Source organism: Pteropus alecto, unplaced genomic scaffold (assembly GCF_000325575.1).
Source record: "Pteropus alecto unplaced genomic scaffold, ASM32557v1 scaffold20, whole genome shotgun sequence".
In the NCBI taxonomy this organism is placed as follows: domain Eukaryota; kingdom Metazoa; phylum Chordata; class Mammalia; order Chiroptera; family Pteropodidae; genus Pteropus; species Pteropus alecto.
In genome coordinates this window covers 24,363,065-24,388,389 of record NW_006436298.1, presented here as the reverse complement: position 1 = coordinate 24,388,389, position 25,325 = coordinate 24,363,065, and the positions used below count along the sequence as shown (strand labels likewise).

The window sequence follows — 25,325 nt, the reverse complement described above, 5'->3', positions numbered from 1 at the left end:
GTCTATTCGAAGTTCTAATAATAGTCATTAAATAAATGTCAAATTTGAAAAAATGAAAGCTTTAAAATGATAAAGTTTGACGTCATGGGGATGTAGTGTGCAGCATAGTCAATAATATTGTGATAGCGTTGTATGGTGTCACGTGGTCACTGGGCTTATCATGGTGATCACTTCTTTAGGTATATACATGTTGAATAACTATGGTGCATACCTGAAACTAATACAATATTGTATGTTAGCTACATTTTAATAAAAATCTTTTTAAAAATATAAATTAATTAATTAAATGACAAAGTTTGTATTAGTGCTACATGTGTGTTTAGCACTTCAGATACATCTTTCCTAACATCTTTACATTTGGGAACTTAATAAACATTTATAAAAAGATACTTTACAATAAAAAAATTGAATTTCTAATACTGCTCCATAATTGGCCTACCAGTTTTCTTATTGGAACCATTTCAGTGGGCCTGAGGAAAGATGTCTCTCTAGGTCTACTTAATTTCTTGACTTTCTCCTTTTATAGAGTTGGGGATATCCTTGGAACTTGACTCAGTGGTGGCCTAGAACTTGCCCCTCCTCTCATGCCTGCTTTCTCCTACTGACATTACTATTCTCCCAGGAGCTCCGCTCAAACTTCTGAGTGACTCATCCATCCATTTCCCTATCTCTCACATTTTGTCAATTGACAAATTCAGCTGATTGAATCTCCTCAATATCTCTCAAATTCATCTTTTATTTCCATTACCACTGACCAGATGAGACCCTTGTGACTTAAACTGGACTTTTATAAACCTATAAAATAATTTCTATATCTACAGAATTTCTCTATTCTCTTCCATCCTGCAGAGAGAAAAGGCCTAGTTTTGTTCATCTCCAAACACTGAGTAATCTAAGCACTTATTCTAGAACAGGAAAGATGAAAGATAGGCAATAAATGTTTATTAAATTAGGTCTGGTTATATTGTTTCTCTCTTCAAAAGCCAGTGATAGCTTCCTGATGCCCACAGGCTGAACTGGCATCACTGTACATAAATCATCCTTTCTCCCTTATTGCTTACACGTTCCAGTGATGCACCCTCTGGTGACTACTCGCCATTGGACTCACATCGATTTTCCCATTCTCCCTTATTTCAAATCTTCACTTGTAAAAGTCCTACCCATATTTTCACACCCTACTCCATTGTCATTTCTATGAGGCTACCTCAGATTTTTCTCCTGTAATAACCGATCTTTCCAACTCTCTTAAGGACTTAATAACTCCCTTATAGCACAGTCTGTCTTTAATTATAACAGTTGAGTGGACAGAGTTTCATTTAAGTGCCAATCTTGATCAATTGGTAATAGCCTAGAGCACTGTGTAGATAAGAATTCTAAGGTTATACTTAGGTGCCTCATGAGAGAAAGGTGCTGAAACAAATTAGATGCCATATTGGGCACAGGAGAAGAGAGAGTAAACAAACTTCCCACGGAGTAGCCAACTTTGTTGTAGATCCCCATGTATGTGTCTATTCAGCTAGGTCATGTGCCCTTAAAGATATTTTTCTATCCTTACAGCCTCTATCACAATTTATGTTCAATTTGATCCTTAAACATTCTATTCCTGATTTTAAAAGTTTATAGTCTAGAATGACAAATATAACATATATGACAGAATGTCATAAAAGACAAGAAAGATATAAAGTGCTAATGAAGTCACCCTTGAAGTGTAGGTAGGAAGACATGGAGAACAAGAGGGGGAAGCCGGATTGTATCCTAAGAATATGAAATCAGTATCTTAGAGAGATATCTGCACTCTTATGTTCATTAATAGTATTATTCACAATAGCCAAAATATGGAAACAACCTAAATGCCTGTCATTGGATGAATGGACAAAAAAATGTGATACACACAGACACACACAGAGAAATATTATTTGGGTTTTAAAAAGCCAATAAATGTAAATCCAGTGAAGTTCTATCTTAACAAAGTATTAAATTCTAAAGCAAAAAATCTAGTATAGTTAAAATTACCTTTGAAAATTCCTTACCTTGCCCATATAATATATTTTTTAAATATAAAATCAAGCACTCTATAAATTATTCATTCTAAACTTCAAGAGCACTAAAAAGAGCAAGGAGGATAAAAAAATACAGATATCTGAGCATTCAAACTTTTCTGCCTTTAAGGTACCTATCAAAACACTAAAGGGGGATGTAGGGTAGGTAGAAGATTTCTCCTTTTCTGTAGATTTCATTCCATTGTTTATAAAGTAGTAAATACATCTAAATTTAATATTTGTAAATGGATTTGTTCAGTTTGAAACAATTATATAAAAGAACTTGACGAAAGGTGTGGAACATACTGGGAACTTAAATGTTTGCTGGATTTGAATTTAAATATTGCTTATTAATTAGACCTGCATACAAAAGTTTTTGGAAAGTTGTTTAGAAGACCGTGGTTGTGGTTGGCTTTCTCTTTTTCTAGGTTGGTATATTCTGTGTGGCTCAGGAGCAGCTATCAACTCTCTTGCCATTTACACTAGTTTTGAGATATCTTATCATATTTAAATGGCAGAAAGTAGAAACTACGACCTGTACAATTTTTATTATGTTTCTTTTGTGTTGTTTTAATATAGTTATTTCTCTTCAAGTGCATTTGTAACTCAATGCCTAGTAAATTAAGAGAGTATATTACTGCTAAAGATATTCTGTAGAGGTAGTCTTAAAAAGATTTTTAGTTCAGGAAGTAGCTTGTGCACTTTTATTCCATAGAAAGCAGATTAGAAATTTAATCCCACTGCCAATATATTTCTTGCAAATATTGTCAAAATGTTATGTGAATTGATTTCTGTATAATTATATCACATTTTATGTTGGGGCTGAAATAAAAATATGTAATCCTTTTGCTTAGATAAAGGAGTCACCTAAATAAATCATTTTAATTTTCAACTAAGTTATGTGGAAATCAATGGCTCTTGCATAGCTTTATTCTTTATTCATCATCGATTGTATTATTACTTCAGGCACTATGTTAGCCTTTCTTAGTTGAACTATCTGGGGCTATCCATGGGAAATGTTTTTTATATTACATTTATTATTTCTGAGTTAAAACAGGAATTCCTATATCACCATGTTTTTATTTTGAGTCTAAAGAATTTTATGAATTTCAAAACTTTAGAGAACTAGGTGATTATGATGTGTGAATTTACAAGATGATTTATTTTATTACTAATTCTTATAGTTTGTGTTAAGCTGTGTATGGTCCCCCATTGGAAGAAATAGAAGAGAGATAATAAATTTAATATTTTGTATATTTCTTGTTTTCCAGAAAATAAATACTTCTGGAACCAGTAATGCAGATGTCCCTTTGGCTGATCCCGGAATGTACCAATTGGATATTACATTAAGAAGGGGTCAAAGTTTAGCTGCCCGAGATCGAGGAGGTAAGATCATAAGAATAACTCACTTGGAAGTTTATTCTGTGTGTTTTTGTCAAAATTTGTTTTTCTTTGGTTGTTTAAGTTAAAAAAATTACTATAATATTATAATTTTTAGAAGGTTGGGTTCAACGATGTGGTTCGAAACATTATCTGACTCCTGTGACCCTGGAGGAAGAGGTTATGATGCAAAAGCTCTGAACTAGCCCAACCCAAACAGCAAAGTCTCTACCAGTCTGCTGACAAATTGGAGCCTGCATTATATATAGTTGGTGACACAATCGGCTAAGTAGGTGAGGCACATATTTGAAGCCATATCAGAAGTCACCTTTTGGCAGACCTGACATTCTTTTTTTTTTTTTTTTTTGCATTGATTTACTTAGTTGAATCTGGTAAAATTGCAGAACCAGAACTAGTATCTTACAAAACTTTGGAGATTTCAATAAGTGGTTTTGTGAGGCTTGGTTGGACCTGACAGTAGTCTCATGGTAGATTAAACAGGTCTTTATAGGCCATAATGAAGGAAAAGACAAGGCAAATACTCTTTATAGTTCCTGGATTCTAGACCCCAAGGCAATTTCCTGATGAACTAGCCTGGGCTACTTTAGGGAGTCCTTGAACCCAGGTTAGAGGTAGGACCAGATGCAGACCCTAAACAGACCATATAGCATCGTTTGTACATTTCAAAATATCCGCTATTCAGGATGTGGAAAACTGAGGGCCCCGAAGTCCCACAATTCCAGAGGAAACTGAATTTGGTGTAACTCCTCCCACTAGGAAGGAGAGTCCCCAAGCTTCTAACTCATTGTCAGAGAACCTGGTAAGTGCACCTAGCATTACATGAACTTTTTTTTTCTCCTCCAACTCTATTGACATCCATACTTAGGGACTGGAAAGAACTGAATTAAGACTATAGTTTGTAATTTTTTATCTTCTGTCTCTACAAGAATAACATAGAAAAATAATTTAATATGTCTTTTTAAGACTAGAAACTATACAAACAGTGGATTTAGTTTTTAAGTGAAAATGAATAAATTTCAGAACATTCTTAATTAGTGAAAGTGTGATTGGAAATGTTAGAATTTAAACACATGGGAGAAATTTTCAAAATTAACCATCTGATTTAGTAACTGAGGACGAATGTTTATTGAATTGAACTGCTTGTCTCAAAAGAAGTTACAATTAGAGAGAGAAAATAATGCTATTAACAAAATAGTTTTATTTTGCTATGTTTATATTACATTTATAGTTTATAGAACACCCTTAATTCAATTATATTATATCATTTGATCTAAAACAGAATTGAAAAAATAAAATAAAATAAAACAGAATTGAATAATGCATTGGGAGATCAAACTTTTAGTCATAGTTTGCCCTCCCAACAATAGTAAATACATATGCACATGTTATTTATTGCATCATTTTTTATAATTATAAAATACCCATAAATAGGAAAGGTGGCTAAATAAACCAAGGTACATCCATCTTCATGATGAAATACTCTGCAGTGGTAAAATAAAGAAAAAGGAAAATCTCTAGGAATTGATATGGAAAGAGTTATAAGATATATTATTAAGTGAAAAGGCAAAGTGCAAAGAGTGATAATATGGAATGTTTCATCTGAGAGAGAAAGGAGTTTAGAAATTTTGCATTATCTTCTTATTGTATCAAAAAGATATATTAAAAGTAAACTCCAGAAACTAATGAGATTGGTAACATACATAATGTGCTAAGAACAGGTGTCAAAAATGTGGGATGGGAATGTAAAGGGGAGGGAGGAGGAAGTGACATTTCTCTGAACAAACCTTGCATAATTCTAACTCTTTGCCTGTGGCAATACTTCAACCTCATTATGAAGGAAGGAAAGAAGGAAGGAAGGGAGGGAGGGAGGGAGGAAGAGAGGAAGGGAGGAAGGGAGGAAGGGAGGAAGGGACAAACAAATATCAACTAAGATGTGGGAGGGGTGGAACCCAAAGTAGAATCTAATTTTATCCACACCTCAGGGAGATGAGAAATAAAACAATTTATCGAAGTGATTATGTAAAACGGCATTTGGATTATACATTATAAAACTCAAGACAAAAATAACTATACATAAGTAATGTATTCTGGAGCATGAGTATCAATTCTGAAACTACTTAATGTGCATACTTACAATGAGCAAATAAGTAAATATATTGTACATAATGAGAGCCAGGTTTTTACTGTTAGAGAAAGAAGTTACAAATATACAACAGCAGAAGCAGAATGAACCATGGTGTTTAAGAGGTATCAGTATGAACTAACAGTTTTTAATAGATAGTTAACAATTGAAATGGATAGATGTGTGTGTGTGTGTGTGTGTGTGTGTGTGTTCCCTAAATCTATGCTGAGAGGGCCTAGAAGCAATCACAAAGATGTAATCACAGAGTAGTAGTCAACATACCTTGGGCCCAGATCTTGGTTTCTAAATATAATTTCCCCAGTAAAAGCAGGGCTCCTGTGAGGAAAGGACTGGATAGCAGTGGGAACAACAGCCACCATTTTGCTGTATAAAAGTAGGGCTCCTGGAGAAATGGTTGATTGCAGATCCAGGGCAGCAAAATACAAGATGAACCTGCAACATGTTGCAGTGCCAGAAAGTGAGGATGTACTCAAAAATTGATGGCAGAATATCAAAATGACATAGGAACTAACTTAAAAGAGCTCCTAATGACCAAAGCTGGAACAATTTCAGCAATAAAATAAATAATGTCAATAATAGATTATAACCCATAGAATAATATAAATAACTATGAGTAATAATTGAATAATTAATAAGCATGGGAGAAGTCACAGCTTTTCCTTATTGTAGAATTCCAATGAACAAATATAGAAGGGAAAATAGAAATAGAAAATTACCTTTTAACAAACAACACAGTGATAATTGTTGCAGGCAAAAATCATCAATTGATGCTAACTCTGTGGGCGTAAGATTATGATGAGAAACAGGATATTTGCATCATTTCACAGAATTTCTCAACAAGATACATATGAATCACAAAGAAGAAAATAAGAATAGTAGAGAAACAGGAGACACCACCTTTAGCAAGTGATCAAAGTCAACATCAGCAGTAATGAGACAGACATTATGGATCTCCTGGTATGGTATACTGAAAAAGGCACATCATTTCTGTGGGATTTGTGTCATAATACATAAAGTAAAAGTAATCATGAGAAAACATCAGGCAAACTCTGGCAAAATATGATGTCAATTATCTGAGCTGAGGACAAGGCGTGCACAATTTTGTTCCACAATTTTGAGTCCGGATGGCACTGTACATGCACAAGGGTCCTTCTTAAAGGAGTACTTTATTCTCTATAGATGTCTCTGCCAAAAAATAGGAATGTTTTAAGGTAAATGAGAGGGTCATGCTCTTAAGAAAAATGAGAGAAAAATATTACTTTTCAGAGTGAAGAATATCCCAAAGTGTTTAAAATGCAAACTCCCATCTAGCTTCACTATTTGACTTACTTGTCTAGCATTCATGAAGCTTCTTTTGGATAGATATGAGAAATTTAAACAGAGGAAACAACCTGAGTTAAGTTTGGGACTGATTAAAAATGATCTTAGATCCACCTATGAATAACATGTTTCGGTATATGATTGTGTAGTTAGTATTGGATCACTTTAGATTTGTGAATTTATATACACATAATTGATATACATATAGGACAATAGGATGGAGACGGATTCTATTTATAAGAGTGTTAAAAATCCGTGTGTTGCGTAAAATTAGAGAATTTCAGTCAGTCACTCCAAGACTCCTGCTGTCAATTCTGTGAATCTGATGTGTAAGTGCTAAAGGAAAGTTTCCAAGTGTTTTGAGAACAATGTTTTCAGGTTGGAGTAAGAATTATAGAAACCCGGGACTGAGAAAAAATTTAAAAGGTTATCCCCCTGACAAGCTTCATTTTTCTCACGGTTTAGTAACACCTCACTACTTGAGAAATCATATCAATTATAAAACAGCCAGATCTGAGAAAATGAATTGGAAACCTTTTTTTTTTTTTTTTTCCAAAAATAAATTCAGCTTGATAAAACTCAGACATATTCTGTATTCTAAGTATAAACAAAACCCCTTTCAAGTTGGAGGGCCTGGCAACAATTCTGTCATTAAAATGTAATTTATGAAAGCTCTTAGTTATTCTCTGAGTGGGTAAGGCATGGTAATATTTCTAGTGCATATTAAGCATCAGGCATGATATTTAGCATTTATGCTTCTTTCCTCTAATCTAAACAGGATTGGCCTTAAGAGCAGCTGCCACCCTAGTACATTCACTCACTGTTTGGTGTTTAGGGTCCCTTTGGTTTGGACCTCCGGGAATTTCCTCTATGGCAGGATGACCATATATCCTGGTTTGCCTAGAGGTAGTTCTGTTTATTATTTTTTGTTTTTTTTGTTTTTGTTTTTTTTTTTACCTATTGGCTGGCATAATTGTTAATAATGCTCCATTTCATTCTCAAAAGGGTCCCAGTTTCAGAGACATAATGTATACTGATGCTTCCTAGAAGAAAAAATCTTTATTCCATTAAAGTTGATCAGAAAATTAAACATTATGAATGTTCCTTTTTTTCCAAGAAGGAGAATGCAACTTACATAATCGGAGAAAGGTTTGTTTCTGAGCAGGTTTGAACTACTCTTCTTGGTAGCCCCTCCTTTAAGTTTACACAACCTTTAAAGAGCTATTTTGCTCAAGAAAAGGTCTGTCATGTTGCACTTTTGTGCTAAAATCCTGAATTGAAGGTGTTGCCAGTCAATTCTTTTTTGCATTTCTTACAGATGGTGAAATCAGAGAGAGGTTTGTTTTACCCAATACAGACACAATTATTTACGTATACTTGTTAATGTTATTCCTTTTTAGCAGTTTCCTACCATTAGGGAAAAAAAAAAAAGCAACTTTTTAAAATCACAGTGATTCAGTTTTAATGATAACTATTTCTCATAGTCTTAAGCTGCTAATGTATGATCTTAAGCTTTCTATATATGTATAATATATGTGTGTGAATATATTATATATACAACATATGTTGTATTTTTATGTCTTTATTTTATATACAATGTATTGTATATATGTACAATATGTTGTCTTTTTATGTCTTTATTTTAATAGATGTAAAAACATCACTCATTGACACACAAAGATTCCCTTAAGTAGATACTATATAATTTCTAAACCCTAAAAATTAACTTCTATCCAGAGATTTTGTAAAAGACTCCAAGACTGCACCATTTTCATAGAAAGATTTTTATACTAGTCTTCACACTTTATTCTGAGCCGGAAGCAAAGAAGCAGTGCTCTTCACTAGGCTGCACTATATACATGGAGGTATATCTTCAAAACTCCCAAGGTTTACTCAGAGGTGCCATTCTTTAGTAAATGTAAATCTGGGACTCCTTAAGCCATAGAGCAAGTGCTATACCAGTTCTGAAGAGACGATGTTTCCACATATGAAATGCAGTCATAGCACACCTAATTAAATAATATTTAAGTGTGCTATTTCTTTTACTCCTATGGTTATAGATTTGCTTTGCTTAATTATATTTAGATGGGAAAAAGGACAAATTTTTATGGAACCTTTACAAGTAGCTACACTGCCATGAAAAGTAAAAGGACCCAGGAAAGTCACTGTGTACAATATCTGACACTGTCCCAGCAGTTTATAGACAAGGCCAATCAATATATATCGTATTTCCTTTAGATTTTTCCAATGGTGGTTTTTTAGAGATACGATTTGATTATAGATGAACTCATTTTAGAATAAGTATAATTTAATTCAGCATCTCTGCTAACAAAGGATGGTTTTAAGCTTAACTATTTAAAAGTTCATATCTGAGTTCCATTTATTAGATGTTGTCCTTAAATTCACCTGATGTTAATTAGCTTGTATTCATGATTTTCCATATTTAGACATCTTAAAAGATACGCTCCTTCTTTGTGTAAGCATAAGGAAAATTTTGTGTGTTCCTGGATTTGGATGTATTGTGCTCATGGGAAGAAGAAAGAGGAGAAGGAAGGTGTATAGAAGTTTATGTGAACAAACTAACTCCCTCTTTGGAAGTGCCCCCGCTTTCTCTGTTTTTGCTTTAACTTCGGCCTAACCGCCCTGGCCAACATACACAGGCCTTGGAGTTGATGGTTAGCTGTGTCCTGTAAGCCTACACAATGTGATCGTAAAAATGCCTGTCAGTAGTGCCCAGAAAGGCATAACGACTGAGATAAATATCACACTGGTGTTAGCATCGGTGCTAAGCAATTAGCCACCACTAGACAGGCAGGAGGTATGGTTCCCTGCTCTTCCTGCATTCTCTGCCTCATCAATCATTAGTAGTCCAGCCATTCTATAAAACATTTACTGTAACAGCTGTCTAGCAGCAGAGAATAACCTGTGCAGAACTGCCAAATTCATGTTCCCTGAAATTAGATCATATGAAGTATACAAAATTACCCTTTCTATACATTTTGAAAGGTCAATTGGCATAGTACAGCAATTAGGAATGGTTTCACATTTTTGGTACAACTGTTTCATATAGCCAAACCTACGTAAGCTTGTAGGCCCATTGTTTAAGATTATTTTAAGATAGGGAATTCATTATAGTTAGCACTAATTGAATATTCTAAGTTTGGGGTTAGAGAAAGAGCAGAAGGGACTAAAGGAGTTTTATCATGTGCTTATCATATAATAAACCATTAAAAATAATACCAACAATAGTCTATAACAAATAACTACAATTAAAGATGTCTCTTTCACAATGTCCAATTTTTTTTAATGCTAACTTGGGTTAGTAGTCTGCTTTTACAAAATCATCAGTCTTTGGACCAAAATAGTTCTGGAAATTCCAACTTTTAAGTCCCTTGGCACAGTCAGTCAGGAATTTACTCAGGGTGGAAATCCTAATTTACATTTGGAAACCTGCACCCATGAGTTTATCTTAGCAGCCTCGACAGACTTTTCCACCAAGGTCTGAGACTGATTTTCTTTGTAATTTTTTCAGAAAACACAAGACTAGTCTGTAGCTAATAGTAGGAACATTTAGGCAAGCATAAAGGGAGAACTGAGGCCACTTGCTGATAATAGACTGAATGTTTCTGGTTAATTTAGTTTAGAAACCAATGATATCAGAATAGAAGAGGGTAGAATAGCCTTTTGGAAGTGTGTACATAAGCTACTAGGCATAATTGTAACAGATGATGTTTACTCTGAGGGAAAAATATATCATAGACAGTGAAGACATTTGCAAATCTCCAAAGCCTTGCAATCAGTACTATAGAGCGTGCACCAAAAATCATGTCCCATTTTCCCTGCAGTGGGGCAAGTATTGAGAAAATTAAGAAAAATAGGACTTTCCAGTTATACCTAATTGTATCAATAGGTCCCTCCTTCCTCTTGAGTGCCACAGGAAGGGTTTTAAGGTGAGGGAGCAAGTCCTTGGTGCTATCAGTTGCTGGGGAAGGACCGAAGTTGCTTTGGGTATGAAAAATACCCTGTCAGTTTTATTAGTCAAAATTTAGGGCCTAATCTTGGAGAAGAACAAAATAAAAAATTTCAAGACAGGCGCACAGGTGCTCAAGGGCAAGAAGTAGCTACAACCTTGTCTGTGTTATTAACTAAAGTAACAACACTTTATAGCAACCATAACAAAGGTAAAACATCAAATAGTATAGTGATTTTAGGCTGTCTAGACATGGTGAGCCCTTTTTACTCTGTTTATTTAAAAAAAAAAAATAATAACTCCCCATGGTCATAAGATACTTAAAAACAGCATAAAAGCAGGCACTTTTAAAAGTATGTGTTTGGTTTGAGTGAGGTAAAACTTTCTTCCATCTATGCAGAAACCAAAGAAATTTTTTACTATCTTGTGCTGAGAACAGACTCCATATGCAACGACAATTTTTCTTTCTGAACTACCAGTCCTCTATGATACACAAGCTTCTTTAAAAATATTTTAATTGAAAAATTTTTTTCAACTTAAGTTTATTGAAGTTTAATTTACACACGGTAAAACTACAGTTTGATGCATTTGACAGACATATACAGTCATGACTACCACCTAAATCAAAATTTAAAACACTCCTATCACCTCAAAAAGTTCCCTCATGATCCTTTGTGGTTCATTCTCTCTATACTTCTTTCCCCTGGCAACACCTGGTCTGATTATTTGCAAAAGATAGTTTTAAATTACCTCACTATGTATGAATATTAAATATACACATATGTATATGAAATAATTTAAATTATTTAAGTATTTACTGTGATCAGGAGTATTAAAAGTATTTAAGTCGATTTGAAGAATATTTTAAAGTTACTCAACATTTATTTACCAGGTAATACTGACAATCCTTAACTCTTAGGTTAAAGTCTTAGGACAAAATGGTTTCTAAAGGCAGGCTATTAGCATGTCTTTTGTTCTTTGTTTTATCTTAGTAACCAAGACACATATTAAGTGAAACTACCATTCCCTTTGAGCAATTTTTTTCCCATTTATGTGAACGAGGGGAGTTTTGAGACTCTTTAATCTAAATTTATATGCACTTATTAATCTCAAGACCAATGTGAGCTCTATTAAATTAGAGACTATACAGTCTGGCTGATTTCCCTCTAGAGGCAGCCAAAGGTGCCTTGCAAAATAAAATTCTGCCTTAACATGGTTTAGGGATAGCTCTTTTGCACCCGGTGGTAAAGTTATCTTGCTCAATAGTTTGTTCTTTTTAAAATTAGAGCTGTATCTTCAGTTCACTCTCTGTAGGAAAAGTATCCCTGTCTCTTTCAACTTCTGAAATTAGCAGAGATGATTTTTTTCTTCTGTTTTCAATGTATACTTGTGTAACAGATGTTCTTGTAACATGTGCAGTCATTCATAACTTTTAAAGGTGCTCTTAAAAAAATGGGTAGATGTAGATATAGTGCAGCAATTCTCAGTTTGGTCCCCAGACCAGCAGCATCAGAATCACTTTGGAACTTGCAAATTCTTGAGCTCCATCCCAGACCTACTGAATCATAAACTCTGGATATGGGCCCATCAATCCGTATTTTAAGAAAGCGTCTAGGTGATTCTGATATATGGTAAAGTTTGAGAACTGAGGATGTAAATGTCTAAAGAATCTCACTGGCCACATTCACACACACACATACACACAAATAATCACAGTCATAGACAAATCAGAAAATCACCCCACTAATTGCTATATATAATTTTAGCTAATAAGCAAATGAAATTATAGGCATAAAATCATATGCAAAAAATCCTCCTATGGCAAACCACAAGACTTCAGTGATGATTATCTATTCACCCTAGGGTTTTTTTCTAGGAGTTTTGATCACTCTTCAGTGACACAGCAGTCACATGGAACATCTCAAATACAAACAGAGACCACAACACTCTCCGGATCTAAAACATTCTCTGTGAAGCCATTCTGGGCTCCCTTTCCTGGAGCCCCTGATGTCTTCTAGACACCAAACTCTCCCTCCAGTTTCACTCAGGCCCTCAGGCTCATTTCACTTCTCCTAGGCCTAACATTAGATGGCAAGGTGCCCTAAAACCACAGAACAAGAGTCCTTTCAAATGGCATTAGACTTTGACATTAGGAAGCTCTGAACTTGAGTTCAAATTGTCCCACGTCTGGTAGTTTGTTGGTCATAGCTGCTCTTGAAGGAGAAGGTTAGGGAAACGCAAATAATCTGGAGCATTCGTTCTTATGTTGTTCCTTGATCTAGAGGCTGATGTCTACTTGACTTCAATGTTCTTATTTAACCTAAAAATAAAAGGCCAAAGTGAGAAGCAACAAGTGTTCATTTGAGATCCAAAAGAATAGCCATTCTAAGAAGCATTGATTCAGGTACAAACTCAAATAGTGTTCCCATGAGGAGGTGAAGGCAAAGGGTATTTATGAGAAATGGAAGGGAAATGATTTCATGAATAGAAGGGATTTCTATAGATGCAGATAAGCTAACACAGTGATGCTAAGTCTAAAGAAAGTCTCTAATTTTCAGTTCTCTAGTCATAATGTCTGCTTTCCTGTTGACTTTGCAAACAATTGTTTGAAGTACAATGCTGCTTTAGGCCCAGTCCATAGGTGATTTTGCCCAGTTTTAACATTCCAAAGGTTTGAGGGGGAAGATGGGTAAGGCAGTTCCTATGGATAACAGCTCTAACTCCATTTTGAGGTGGCTCTGTTTATGTATGTATTTTTACAGTATGAAGCAGGCTGTCTCTGTGGATCCTCCAAGAATTATAGAAATAAAACATTTTCATCAATTTAGTTATTAGTGTGTATTAGAAATTTATTGCAATTTTTTTCTTTTTTTCTTTTTTGCTAATGAAAAGGCCCCTCATAGGCCAATTTAAAGATTTACTCTTAAGAACATTTTATTGATGTTTTAATATCTCTATTTATTTATTTTATCCTAATAGTAAACACAAGTTTTCTAAATCAAAGATCTGACATTATTACTTAGAGGATTGGTTTTTCCATTATTACTTAGAGGATTGGTTTCACTATATCCCCCTTTGGGGAGATGCAATGAGAGCAAATGTCAGCTGTACATACAGGAAGTCTGTACTTAAGGAGAGGAATCCCCAAATTAGGCAATGTGATTTGTAGCTTCTATGGGAACTGCTTCAAGCAGCCCCTCCTTCGTTCTTTTTTTTTTTTTTTGCGTTTTTAAATTTTAATTTTGTTTATTTGGTTTTGTTTTTATCAATTTTTTTATTATGGTAACATTGGTTAATGAAATCCAGTTTCAGATGTACAATTCAACAGTAAGGCATATATATATTGGATGGTGTCCTCCATTCTTGAGAGAGAAAAAGAGCTTATCTTTCTAATGTAAGCAGATCCTCTCTTGAGTAAAGAGAAGCATCCTAGATCTTTACAATTATTTGAAATGTAAACTCATGGCTCTAAGCCTGTCAACCTTAGAATGTGAAAAAGAAATGGTTCTGGGGAAAAGAAGACTCTCTATCATTATAGCATATAGTTTATCATTTATTATGCCCCAGCTATTTATTTGTCTTACCTTTCTGTTAAGCATGGAGTTTGTTCAATATGAATATGTGTAGATGTTCTACGATATGGTCTGAAATAAAACTTTCTTCATAGTTGAAGAATGAATGATTCGTTATTCACAAACATTTAAAAAATGTGGACTGCTGAATTGTTTAGATATTTAAAGGATTACAGTTTTGTAACAAAATGTACTTAGAGACAATAACTACAAAATTGTATATAAAGCTTTTTGTTTTGAGAATGTATTACCTATTAAAAGATGTTATTGGAGAATAATTCCTGGTTAAATATAGAAAAGAACAGACAAAGCTTTGTTTTTTCTCTGTTAAAGAAAATCCGTGGGTATAAATTATAAGAATAATGAAAATTAATTGCTTTCCCAAAAAGTGTGTTCAAATTTAAAAATTTTCAAACTTCGGTCAATTTTTTAAAAATCTTTTCTTATTAGCAGTCTGTCATAGAAGAAAAGACCATGTTTTTTAGATTGAGACAGGGATTTGTGTTTCTTTGGTGGATAATCTGAGAAAGTAAAGATAAGGGTGAGGTGAGACAGGGAAAGGAAGGAGGTCAGTACAGAGTGAGTGAAGTAGTAGGTTACTTCTGGGTACTCTGAGACATGGTGTAGAATGCCCCCAGCAAGTCCCAGTGAGGAACCAAAAAGATGGGTTATTTATTTAGCAATTCCCATTTGCCATTTGCTAAGGCCTACTCCCAAAGGTGTGGCACCTGTGGCCTGTCCTATGTGTGGGCCATGCATGCTCTTGTAACTACAGAAAGTTCCAAGTGCTTGATATAGCAATGGTGTTTAGGGAAACAGAGTGCAGCCAGGATATGAACACCAATTGCATGTGTTACAGCATAAGCATAGGCTGGGCATCAGAGAGACCAGAAGTACGTCACTGAATAACTAAGCTAAGCTTCATCTGTAAAATGGGGATAACAAGTGCATCTGTCTTATAAGCTTGTTCTAGAGCTTAAATGAGATTCTACACATGACTTTTTAGAGCAAGGCACAGAGTTAGCCTTCTGATCATCTACCTTTGTCTTCAACAACAGTAGTATTATTATCAGCATGATATTAACTGAAATGTTGATGAAATTAGTGAATATTTCTAAATGGGAGCTACAGGACTTTTTTTCTTTTTTGCATTTTTAATGTATTAGATATTTTAAAATATTAGGCATTCTATGGGTCTGGCATTCAGCTTTAGAGTTTTTGTCTTTTAAGAATAGGAAGCTATAGGAAACAATTAGTATCTCAGAGTATTTAAAATTATTTGAAGTTCATTTTTACTGATTTTGGTTTCACTATTCTGATTCAATAATGTTGAGAAGAAAAAATACTCTTTACTGTTATGAATAATAGATGTCAGAGGAAGTCAATAGGTTTCTCCTTTTACTCTATCATGTGTACCAAAAAATCAATAGAGTGAAAAGACAAAACATCTTAAACGGATAATTATTGTTCTTGAAATACATTAATGTAAAGTACCAGTAATAGAGAAAACTGAACATTATATTTTAACTTTTTACAAGAAAATAAGGAATTGTCCTTAAAATTTCGTTGTCAAAGATAAGAATATTTTTGATATACCCGTGCTTAATGGTACATGTACTATCACTTTATAGATTTAAGATTTGTGATACATTTATGAGGCTATTTCTTTTATGCTTTTGATGTAATTAGGTCTTATGCTTTTGGGTGGATGGTCGGATCTGGTTTACAGCCTGTGAAGACAGCATTACAGACACTGCATTTAAGAATTCCAGCACAACTGTAGGAGAAATGTTTGGAAAAGTAATGTGAGAAGTCCCTGGGGAGAGAGACTCCACTATGCCAAGGAGGGCCTCTGAGTTGGTAGTTCTGTGATTTATCTGTGCCTTGGGCCTCTACTTGAAGAGCTTGTGGTGAGGTCTGAAAAATAGGATGTAAGAAACTGGTTAAATAAAATAGGACCTGTGGTATAGGCAGAATTCTAAATTGACCGCTAATGATCCACGCCCTTGTATTAATCTCTCCCCTTTATTTAGTGTTGATGGAATCTGTGAATAGGATGGGTTGTCACTCCTACGATTTTGTTATGTCTTATAGCAGAAGTATAGGGATGTTTGCAAATGTAGTGAATATCTCTAATCAATTGGCTTTGAGTTAAAAGGGGAATGATTTTTGGTGGGGCTGACCTAATCAGATGAGTCCTTTAAGGAATTGGTGCCCTCAAGATAGAAAGATCCTCTTTCTGGCCTTAAAGAAGCAAACAGCCATGTTGTGAACTGAAAATGGAGAGGAATGGCCTCTAGAAGCTACGGGCTTCTATCTTACAGCTGTTTGAATTCCTCAAACAACTTGAATGAGCTTAGGAATAGATCCCAAGGTCCACATGAGAACTGAGACCAGCTGGCACCTTGATTGCAAACTTGTGAGACCCTGAGCAGAGCTTTAGTGAAACCAAGCCTAGCCCAAGAAACCTTAAGATAAAAATTGTGTATTGTTTTAAGCTACTTGCATTTATGGTAATTTGTCACACTGTAATAAAAAACTAATGCAGAGTCTAAATTAAGGAAAGAGAGAAAAGAGGCCTTCATTCTCTTTCCTTTTCGATTGCCCAGGCTGTTTCAATTTTTCTGGAAAATACTCCTTGAAAACACCATTGGACTTAATCAGATGTTAAATAATTTCCCTTAATAAGTCTAGAAGGTGGAGAACCAAATATGGAATTATCAGATGCCAAGTTGTTTTAAAAAATGTACTTCCAAAAATTATTTTTATGTCATGCAATGAACAGAATAGCTAAAGAGCACTTTCATTTCACGAAAAGATTAACATTTGAAAAACATATTCATTAATTCTCGAGGTAGCAATCATTTGAATGAAGTAAAAATCAATTGTCACATTTCTAAATGGAAATGAGGATGTGAGGGAAGGTTAAAATAACTCAGAAAAGATACACTGCTATTCTGTAAATACTTGTAAATCAGCTCAGACCAAAAAACAAAACAAAACCTTAGTATCTTTTAATATGAAGGTAATTTTAAAAAGATATATTGCTATCTCAAGAATAAATATTAATATAAACCTTCAGAGCACTTAGTATCCATGAAAAGTAGATTTATCTTAGCTAGGAGTAATTGCTTTAATAAATTTATATTGAAACAACTTTAAAGAAAATAGGTAAATTGAAATATAAAAATAAACACATATCACTAAGCTAGGAGGACAAAATTGCTGAAATTTGGTACAGTCCTTAATAATGTTGCATATCAATTTTATCTAACTAAAGTTAAAAAAAAAAAAAAAAGATTGCTGTCCCGGACTAAGTAAGGGTCAGAAGACATAAATTAAGACATTAAGAGTGGGAAGTGTTTTATTAACTGAGAGTTGCCTCAGCCTCTACGGCTTTAGAAGAAGGGAATGAATTTCTCATTAGTTTTATCTGCTGTATTTTTTTTATCTCTTTGTTTTGGCAGCTTAGACAGCTGCCCTTCTAGCTAACAGACCACTACCCTTTATAAGAAAGTCTTTTATTAGGTTCACCTAAGTTTCCTGCTAGCTTTTTTTTATATCTCCAACTACACCATAAATATGTTCTTCAAGGTAGAGTCATTAGTTTTCTACTGCTTTGTAACTAATTTTCAGGAGATTGGCAGCTTAAAACAATACCCATTTAACAGTTCTCAGGTGCTGTAGGTCAGCAGTCTGGGCATGGCATAACTGGGTTCTCTGCTCAGTCTCCCAAGGCTGAAATCAAGGTGTCAGGAAGGTTGATATCTGGAGTTCAGGATTTTCTTCTCAGTTCATTCTTAGTATTGGCAGAATTGCTTGCAGCTGTGGGCCTGAAATCCCTGTTTTCTTGCTGTCTCCCTACCAGGGGTTTCTTTTAGCTCCTAGAGGCCAGTCTCAGTTCCTTTCCATGTGACGCCCTTCATTTTCAAGCCAGCAATAGCATGTCAAATCATTCTCATGTTTTAAATCTGACTATCCTTTCTGCTACCACATAGAAAAACCTGTGCTTTTAAAGGAAATTTGATTAGGTTAGGTCCACCCTGACGATCTCCTTTTTGTAGAACTCAGAGTCAGCCTAATAGTAACCTTAATCACATCTTCAAAATCCCTTTCGTCATGTAGCATAATCACAGACATGATATCTCATAATATTCACAGTCCAGGGACTGAAACAAAAAATCTTAGGAGTGCATTTTAGAATTTTGCCTGCCACAGAAGGGAAAACGTTTACCACCAGCTCCCAATAATGGCCATGTCATTATGTGCCGGGCAAGCCATCAATGTTTAATAAATTCTCATTGCTTTAAATGTGATATTTTTACTAATGAATGTTAAGTGCCAAATTTCATTTGATGTTATTATACTAATATTAAGATAATTTGAATCAATAGTAATCATAACAGATTCTGAAAATAGTTTATATTTAATTATATTGTGTTATCTATAGCTTATAAATCTAAATTTTAAAGGATGTAATATAGGTATAAAAATAAGCGTAAAAATTCACTTTCTTTTTACATGCATTATTAACCTTTAGATTGGCTTTGTCAAAGTATTTCAGACCAGCTAGTCTTAAATTTCGAAATTACTTTGAATAATTTAAGAAAACAATATACTTGCCCTTTTATAATTGGCTTTTCAGTACATTCTGTTTTTCAGGTGCTGGTATAGTCCCTAATCAAAGACTGATGATTTGACATCAGATAAGGCAACCTTAAAATATTTTTATCTGTTTATTCATTTGCTCTTCTGTTTTTAATTCACTTGAAGGAAAATTCCAAGTTCTTACTAAGGGTCTGTAGACTCTCACATGACCTATTGTCTCACCGAGCTCTAACTTCATCTCCTACCACTCCCTTTCTTCATCACTCTCTCCATCCATACTAGAATGCTTCAGGGTCTCTGCATTTCTGCTTCCTCTGCCTGAAATTTGCTTCGGGTCTCTTCAAACGTCTCCTTACAGGTGAAGCTTTACCTCCACACCCTATCTAAAATAGCAAGCCACGCTGACCACAATCCCTTTACCTGTGGCCTTAGGTTCCTTCATGTGCCTATCACCACGTGGCATATTATCCACCGCTTTATAAGCTCCTTGCCTGTTTCCTTCCACTAGAAGCTTCTTGGGAGTAGGGACTTTGTTTTATGTCATGTTGAATCCTCAGTGCCTAGCACATAATAGACATCCAGTAAATATTGTTGAACTCAAGAATGTATTTCAGAAAAGGAAAAGTGTACCAGCTGGAGAATTCATTGTTTGTAACCTAGCACAAATCTTATATTAAGAAAAAGCCCTGCCTTACTTTAAAAAGTAACAGTGTTGATGAAAATGGAAATAGAGAAGTAGCAAGTTTGGCAGGAAGGCAGAAGGCAAGAAAGACGGTCATTGGGAGATGTAGTGCTTAGTTTGGTTCTACAGTTTTTCTTAAACTTACCGACACGGGCCATGGGCTTTTCCACACCCTGACAGAGTTGAAGGGAATGCTGTGTTGAAGATAGAAGCAAGGACTCACCACACCTACTACTATCCTGTACGCTGTCTTTGCCTCTCGCAGTGACGGCATGCTTTAGCAGGATAATTGCAAGTTTTGAAGTCACTTGTCACATTAAACACTTATTAACAGTTTTTAGCATGAGGGGCGAAGGTTTTATTCATTGTTCCTCAAGTATTTTAGTTACATTGTAGGTGTTAACATTTTGCTTTGCTTATCTTTTTTACTTGCTTATAAAACTTATATAACCATTGATTATATCAAATAATATGATAATTGAAGGAAGAAAAGCCTTTAATTAATAGAGGTAATTATAATCATGCCCTCGAAACTTGTATTTTGAAAAGAAAAAAATCTTTTTAATTGTGGAAGCATATACTTTAAAAATTCTCTCATTGAAAAACAATGGGCAAGAAGATCAGCTTATTGCATCTTTCTTTTAATGACCTCAGGTATATAATTGGGCCAGTGATTAAATATATTAAGGACTACACATGCTTGGAAGTGGTGTCTGTGAAACAAGAACTACCTATTTTCTTATAGCTCTAACGATCCAGGGAAGGCAGATTAACTCTATGACGTACATTTTATAACAGACTTGTCCAATATAAACTACTACATCACACACCACATGTGTTCAACAAATACAGAATTTAATTTTGAGGTGCTGAGTTGGAAGTATGTGAACTGCCTCTACATTCCATCTACATGACCACCTGTCATCTGTCACTTTTGTAGATGGGATTCTTGTATTCAGTGAAAGACTAGACATGGTCTCTTCCAATTCTAAGACTTTATGCTTCTACAAGACTATTCGATTATCACTGTGTTTTGAAGGGAAAACATTGCTGAATGGGAAGATGAACAATATGCATAACATGACTTTTTCATTTTGTTATTAGGTGAAACAACTAAAAAATAATCTATATAACATATATCTGAATATCATTTTATTTGTTTTTTTTTCTAAGACAATGACATGTATTTAACATATTCAGCATTTCACATTGTACATATTGTTCATCTTCCCATTCAGCAATGTTTGGGAAGATGAACAATATGTACAATTCACTGGTCCGTTTCTACAACAGATACATCCAAAACACTATAGAATGAAATTATTTACAACATTTCCAAATGAGAAGACTCCTTTTGCCCCCACTACTGTTATTCATATGGCACTTCCACAGCACAGTCTATCATTAAAAGATCTAAGAATGCTCACCCTGTACTCTAGGCCACTTAGGAAATGTGAAAACTAATAACATAATCACATTAGCTCCTCTCAACACGTGGCAACATTTCAGAGACCATAAACTTCATTAACACCAAAAGAGTTCAACAACTCTACTTTCCCCTTTGCACTTCATGAAACAGTTTGCAAGAATTGGGCAAAGGGCCACATTATTAAAATGACTAGCTGTACAGAAATAGATTTTTAAAAGTCACAGCTCAAAATTGCTTCTTGTGAAATTCACATACATTTACAAGTATCAAGTCGCCGTCCAGCTTGTTTACTTGGATTTTCTTTGCTTGGATTGCATCACACTGGTTATGTCTTTAGTAGAGCTGGAGGCTTCTGCTCTCCGTTTTCCATACTTCCAGAAGCCACAGTTGGCTCTTCAATTCAGCATATTCTTTTTCTTGGGGTTTTGGACTTTGCAGTTATCTCTTTGGGCTTACTGCTTTGTCCAGAGGCTCTAGTAACAATTGTCTCAGTTCTGGTCTGCAACAGACTCCTGCAAGGCCATGGCTGGAGTGGCCTTTGGGACTAAATTCTGTGAAGGGACTGAAACTTCCGGCGATTTAGGGCCTGAGTTGTCCGATTCCTTGTTTCCAGGCAGTGGCTGCTGATCGGCCTCTTCTAGACCAGCTGGACAAGTATCTGGGTTGTTTAGATCTTGCTGAATACTTTTCATTCTTCTTCGGTTTATTTATGTGGATGTTATTTTGCTTCTTTAGATCTTGCTGAATTCTTTTCATTCTTCTTCGGTTTATTTATGTGGGTGTTATTTTGCTTATTGTTTACCCTAAAATGGCCTACAGAAATGTCACTCTGCAATAAGTTAACCAACAAAGGGCTTGTTATTGTGACATCCTTAATGACCAGGAAATCTGGATTCTGACCACAGATTATCTGATTTCCATTGGATGCTCCATTGAAAGGTGCGTTGAAAGGCATCCTATGGCCTGAGAAGTGGTTTACCAAAGCAGTTTCCCTGCATGGCCTCAATCCTGAATGTGGGGGAAGGGGAGGCCATGTTGTTTTGTGGCAAGCTAACACCAGGCATCATTTGAGACAAGCTGACATCATTATTTGCTGTAGAAGCAGAATCACCATGTTGCTGGGCCATGTGTGGGCTGGGCCCCAGTGGCCACAAGATCTGCTTCTGAATCCCTATAACATGAGAAGGACTATCATTCACAGGCCCTTGCTGAGGCAGTATTTGCCCTGATATCTGTGCCATAAACTGTACTACATTTCTTTCATGTTGGGAGTTGGTCCCCTCGTTGTCTGTGCTGGTTCCAGCACAGCACTGGATTGGTTCTGAGTGTTAGACTGTTGCTTACTCCCTTGCATCTGATTGGTCAGGATCTGTTCTATCATTGGGTTCTTCTGGAGCAAAACTTGTCCCTGAGGCCCCATTTTCTGATTATGTGGACCATCATTTGTGGGTCCTGCTGGGGAAACATCTGCTTTGGTGGGGTAATCTTTCGGGGCAAGGAACCAAGTATTTGGCCCTGAAGGTTCACCATCATCTGGCCCTGTGGTATGAGTGGGGCCCTGGAAAAGATCTTAGGGTTCTGAGGGTTCAAGTTTCCTTGTTGCTGGACCTTATGACCCTGGGAGGACACAATCTGCTGGTGCTTGGCTCACCAGCTGAGATGGCGGGTCCTGCTGAGGCTGGCCTTGCATTTTGCACATGTTCACCTAAGAAACCCCAGAACTACCAGCCTGCTGGTTGTTTGTGTTACCACGAATTCTCATGAGGCTGGCCTGCATCATATTTGGTGGCCTGTGGGACATCTGCATCTGGTTTTGAGGAGGACCAGCTCCTTGGCCATCTGTATGTTGGACATTTTGATTTGCTTACAGTTGAGGGGCTCCTGAATTCCCAAGGGTGGTGTAGTAGTCTAAGGCACCTGACCTTGCATAAAGTTTGGATTGACTTGTCTTATTTCTAGGCCTGGATGTAAACTCTTTGGGCCCTGGTTTAGTGGTTACTGTTGCATCACTGCAAAGTTAGGTGGCACATTCCATGTTGAACCTTGGAATTCCAACCCAGAGAGCTGACGGGCTACTGATATCCCTGCGGAAGTGAGTTATTTTGGGGTGGCTTTGGGCCCACCTGCTGCTGTTTGATTAACTATTGGGGAGGATGCAGGATATCCCTGCTGGAAGGAGGAGGGTGAGGAGGCAGGAGACTTGGTGAGTGGGGCTGCTGCAGCGGGGGTTGGGACCCTGGAAGGCCCTCCCAACAAGCTAGTCATCTGAGGAGCTGTGAACTGGACTGGGTTGCTCATCTGAGAAAGTTTGTATGGACTTGTGAAGCTTGCTGATATGGAGGGGGCGGGTGGGAAGATGTCTGTACTGTGGCTAAGGATGGTCTTGCCTAGAGTTGCTGTTGCATTAGAGCAGGCAAGGGAGCCTTCTTCCACCCTTGGTTTGCAATCATTGTGCCCAGAGAACCCTGGGCTGGAGGAGGCTGAAGGGCTCTGGAAGGCAGCTGGTTCCAGCCTAGAAGAATAGGCATCTGAGTTGGGGCAGTAAACTGGGGTCGAGTTTCCCATGGCTGTTGCTGCTGATGTTACTGTGAGAGTCTTGCCTGCAACTGTTGTTGCTGCTGTTGTTGATGCAACTGCTGCAGCTGGGGAAAATTAGCTGGGTTCTTTTGCCTCTCGACAGGGATAGCCTGCATTGGGTGATGCGGGAGAACTAAAGATTCTGAGGGATGACTTTGCTGCTGTATAGGGAGCCTAGAGAAGAGTGGTTCCATTGCATCTGACTGAGAAGCAGGGCAAGGAGTCCTGGGCTACTGCTCTGAGTTAGGGCCTGGTGCTGTCATGGAAGCTGGTACATTTCCACCCTGGGGTATATCATAACAGTGCCAGAGCTGGTCATTCTTATTAATCTTGGACCGCCTGCCACAGGAAGTCCTGCCATCATCCTAACTGAATTTTCAGCTCCCATGGGTCCATTCATTCTCACATCTTGGCTTCAGTTCTGAGCCAAAGCCATGTTGATAACACCTTCAGTCTGAATGGAGAGAATCCCCAGATCCCAAAGCTGCTGGTTGTTGCTCTGAGCCAGAATCCATAGCTACTCCACTATTCCCCTGGGGGATGTTGAATGTCAACTGCATGCTGTTCCAGGGCTCCACCTTCTGTACCTTTAGCTTGCTGGATTCCATGTGTAACAAATTGGCCATGTTCTCCAATATTGTGTCCAATTTCCATTCAAAATCTTTGTCATTTCTTTTTTTTTTTCTGAAGGCCACAGAAATTATGGAATCCTCTAAAATACTATCAATTTTGTGTCATCATCTTCTAGTCTGGAGTCAAAATCCATCTCTTAACCTTCCACTGTTGATGAACACAAGGAAGTATAGCTGTCGTCTAAGTTTGGAAGGTCATCTAAAACTATGGTGAATATTCCAGAAGCCAAGTGGACAATAAGAAAACCAAAATGTCTTCCTTAAATTTTATCATTTATCCAAGTCATCTTCTACATCCATACAAGTTGGCATTTTTAGGGCCTGTATTTCAGGGTAGAAGCCAAATAAAATTCTGAGTGTGACTCCAGTCCCCCTGGTCAGGCCTAGAGCACTGGCCTGAGGCCCTGCATGGCCATGGCCCTCCGAGAGTTGGACTTTTTGTCCATTCTCCTGTGCACCTGTCTGTCTGGCTACCCACAGCCCTACCCAGCAGGGCCTTAAGGAGTTGACAGGGAGAGGAATAGGCAGAGCCTGACCTGGCAGGGGAGGGTAGGGGAGGACGGGAGAGAAGGAGGGAGTAAAGGAGCGGGTGGGACGGGGCAGTGTGAATATCATTTTAAATGTCACTAAATAAAATGCTAAGGTAAAATATAACTATTATAAATCCTTAAAATTATATTTTTAGTACTAATTGTGTAAAGAGTAAACTATCGATCACTTGAGATATTTTGCAAATTGATTTTAAAAGTATTTTTAAAAACTAAATGTCATTAAAGATCTTGTTTCTACATTGCTCTTATCAAATGATGTAATCATAGTGTGATTTGGCTTATTTTTTGTATTTGTTAAGTAAATAACTCTAAAAAGATAAATACCATGTCAATGATTTAACATAATTGAATCTTACATCTTAGTCCAATATGGGTCAGCGATGGAGGGTGGGGCCTCATTC

General features: G+C 36.4%; 1 protein-coding gene and 1 pseudogene across 17 annotated transcripts in view; one reads left to right on the top strand and one right to left on the bottom strand.

Moving 5' to 3' along the window:
- Window positions 1–25,325, top strand: part of MCTP1 (multiple C2 and transmembrane domain containing 1) — a 453,050-nt gene that overhangs the window by 181,103 nt on the left and 246,622 nt on the right. For 16 of the 17 annotated variants that reach the window (XM_025047696.1, XM_025047701.1, XM_025047692.1 and 13 more), the window contains exon 2: window positions 3,311–3,425. In XM_025047696.1, coding sequence (XP_024903464.1) covers window positions 3,365–3,425 — 61 coding nt within the window. In that variant the 5' untranslated portion in view covers window positions 3,311–3,364. Of the gene's footprint in view, window positions 1–3,310; window positions 3,426–4,122; window positions 4,240–25,325 lie in introns of those variants that run through there. The other variant, XM_025047703.1, reaches the window with a different exon arrangement.
- LOC102881717 lies at window positions 20,998–25,323 on the bottom strand (annotated as a pseudogene).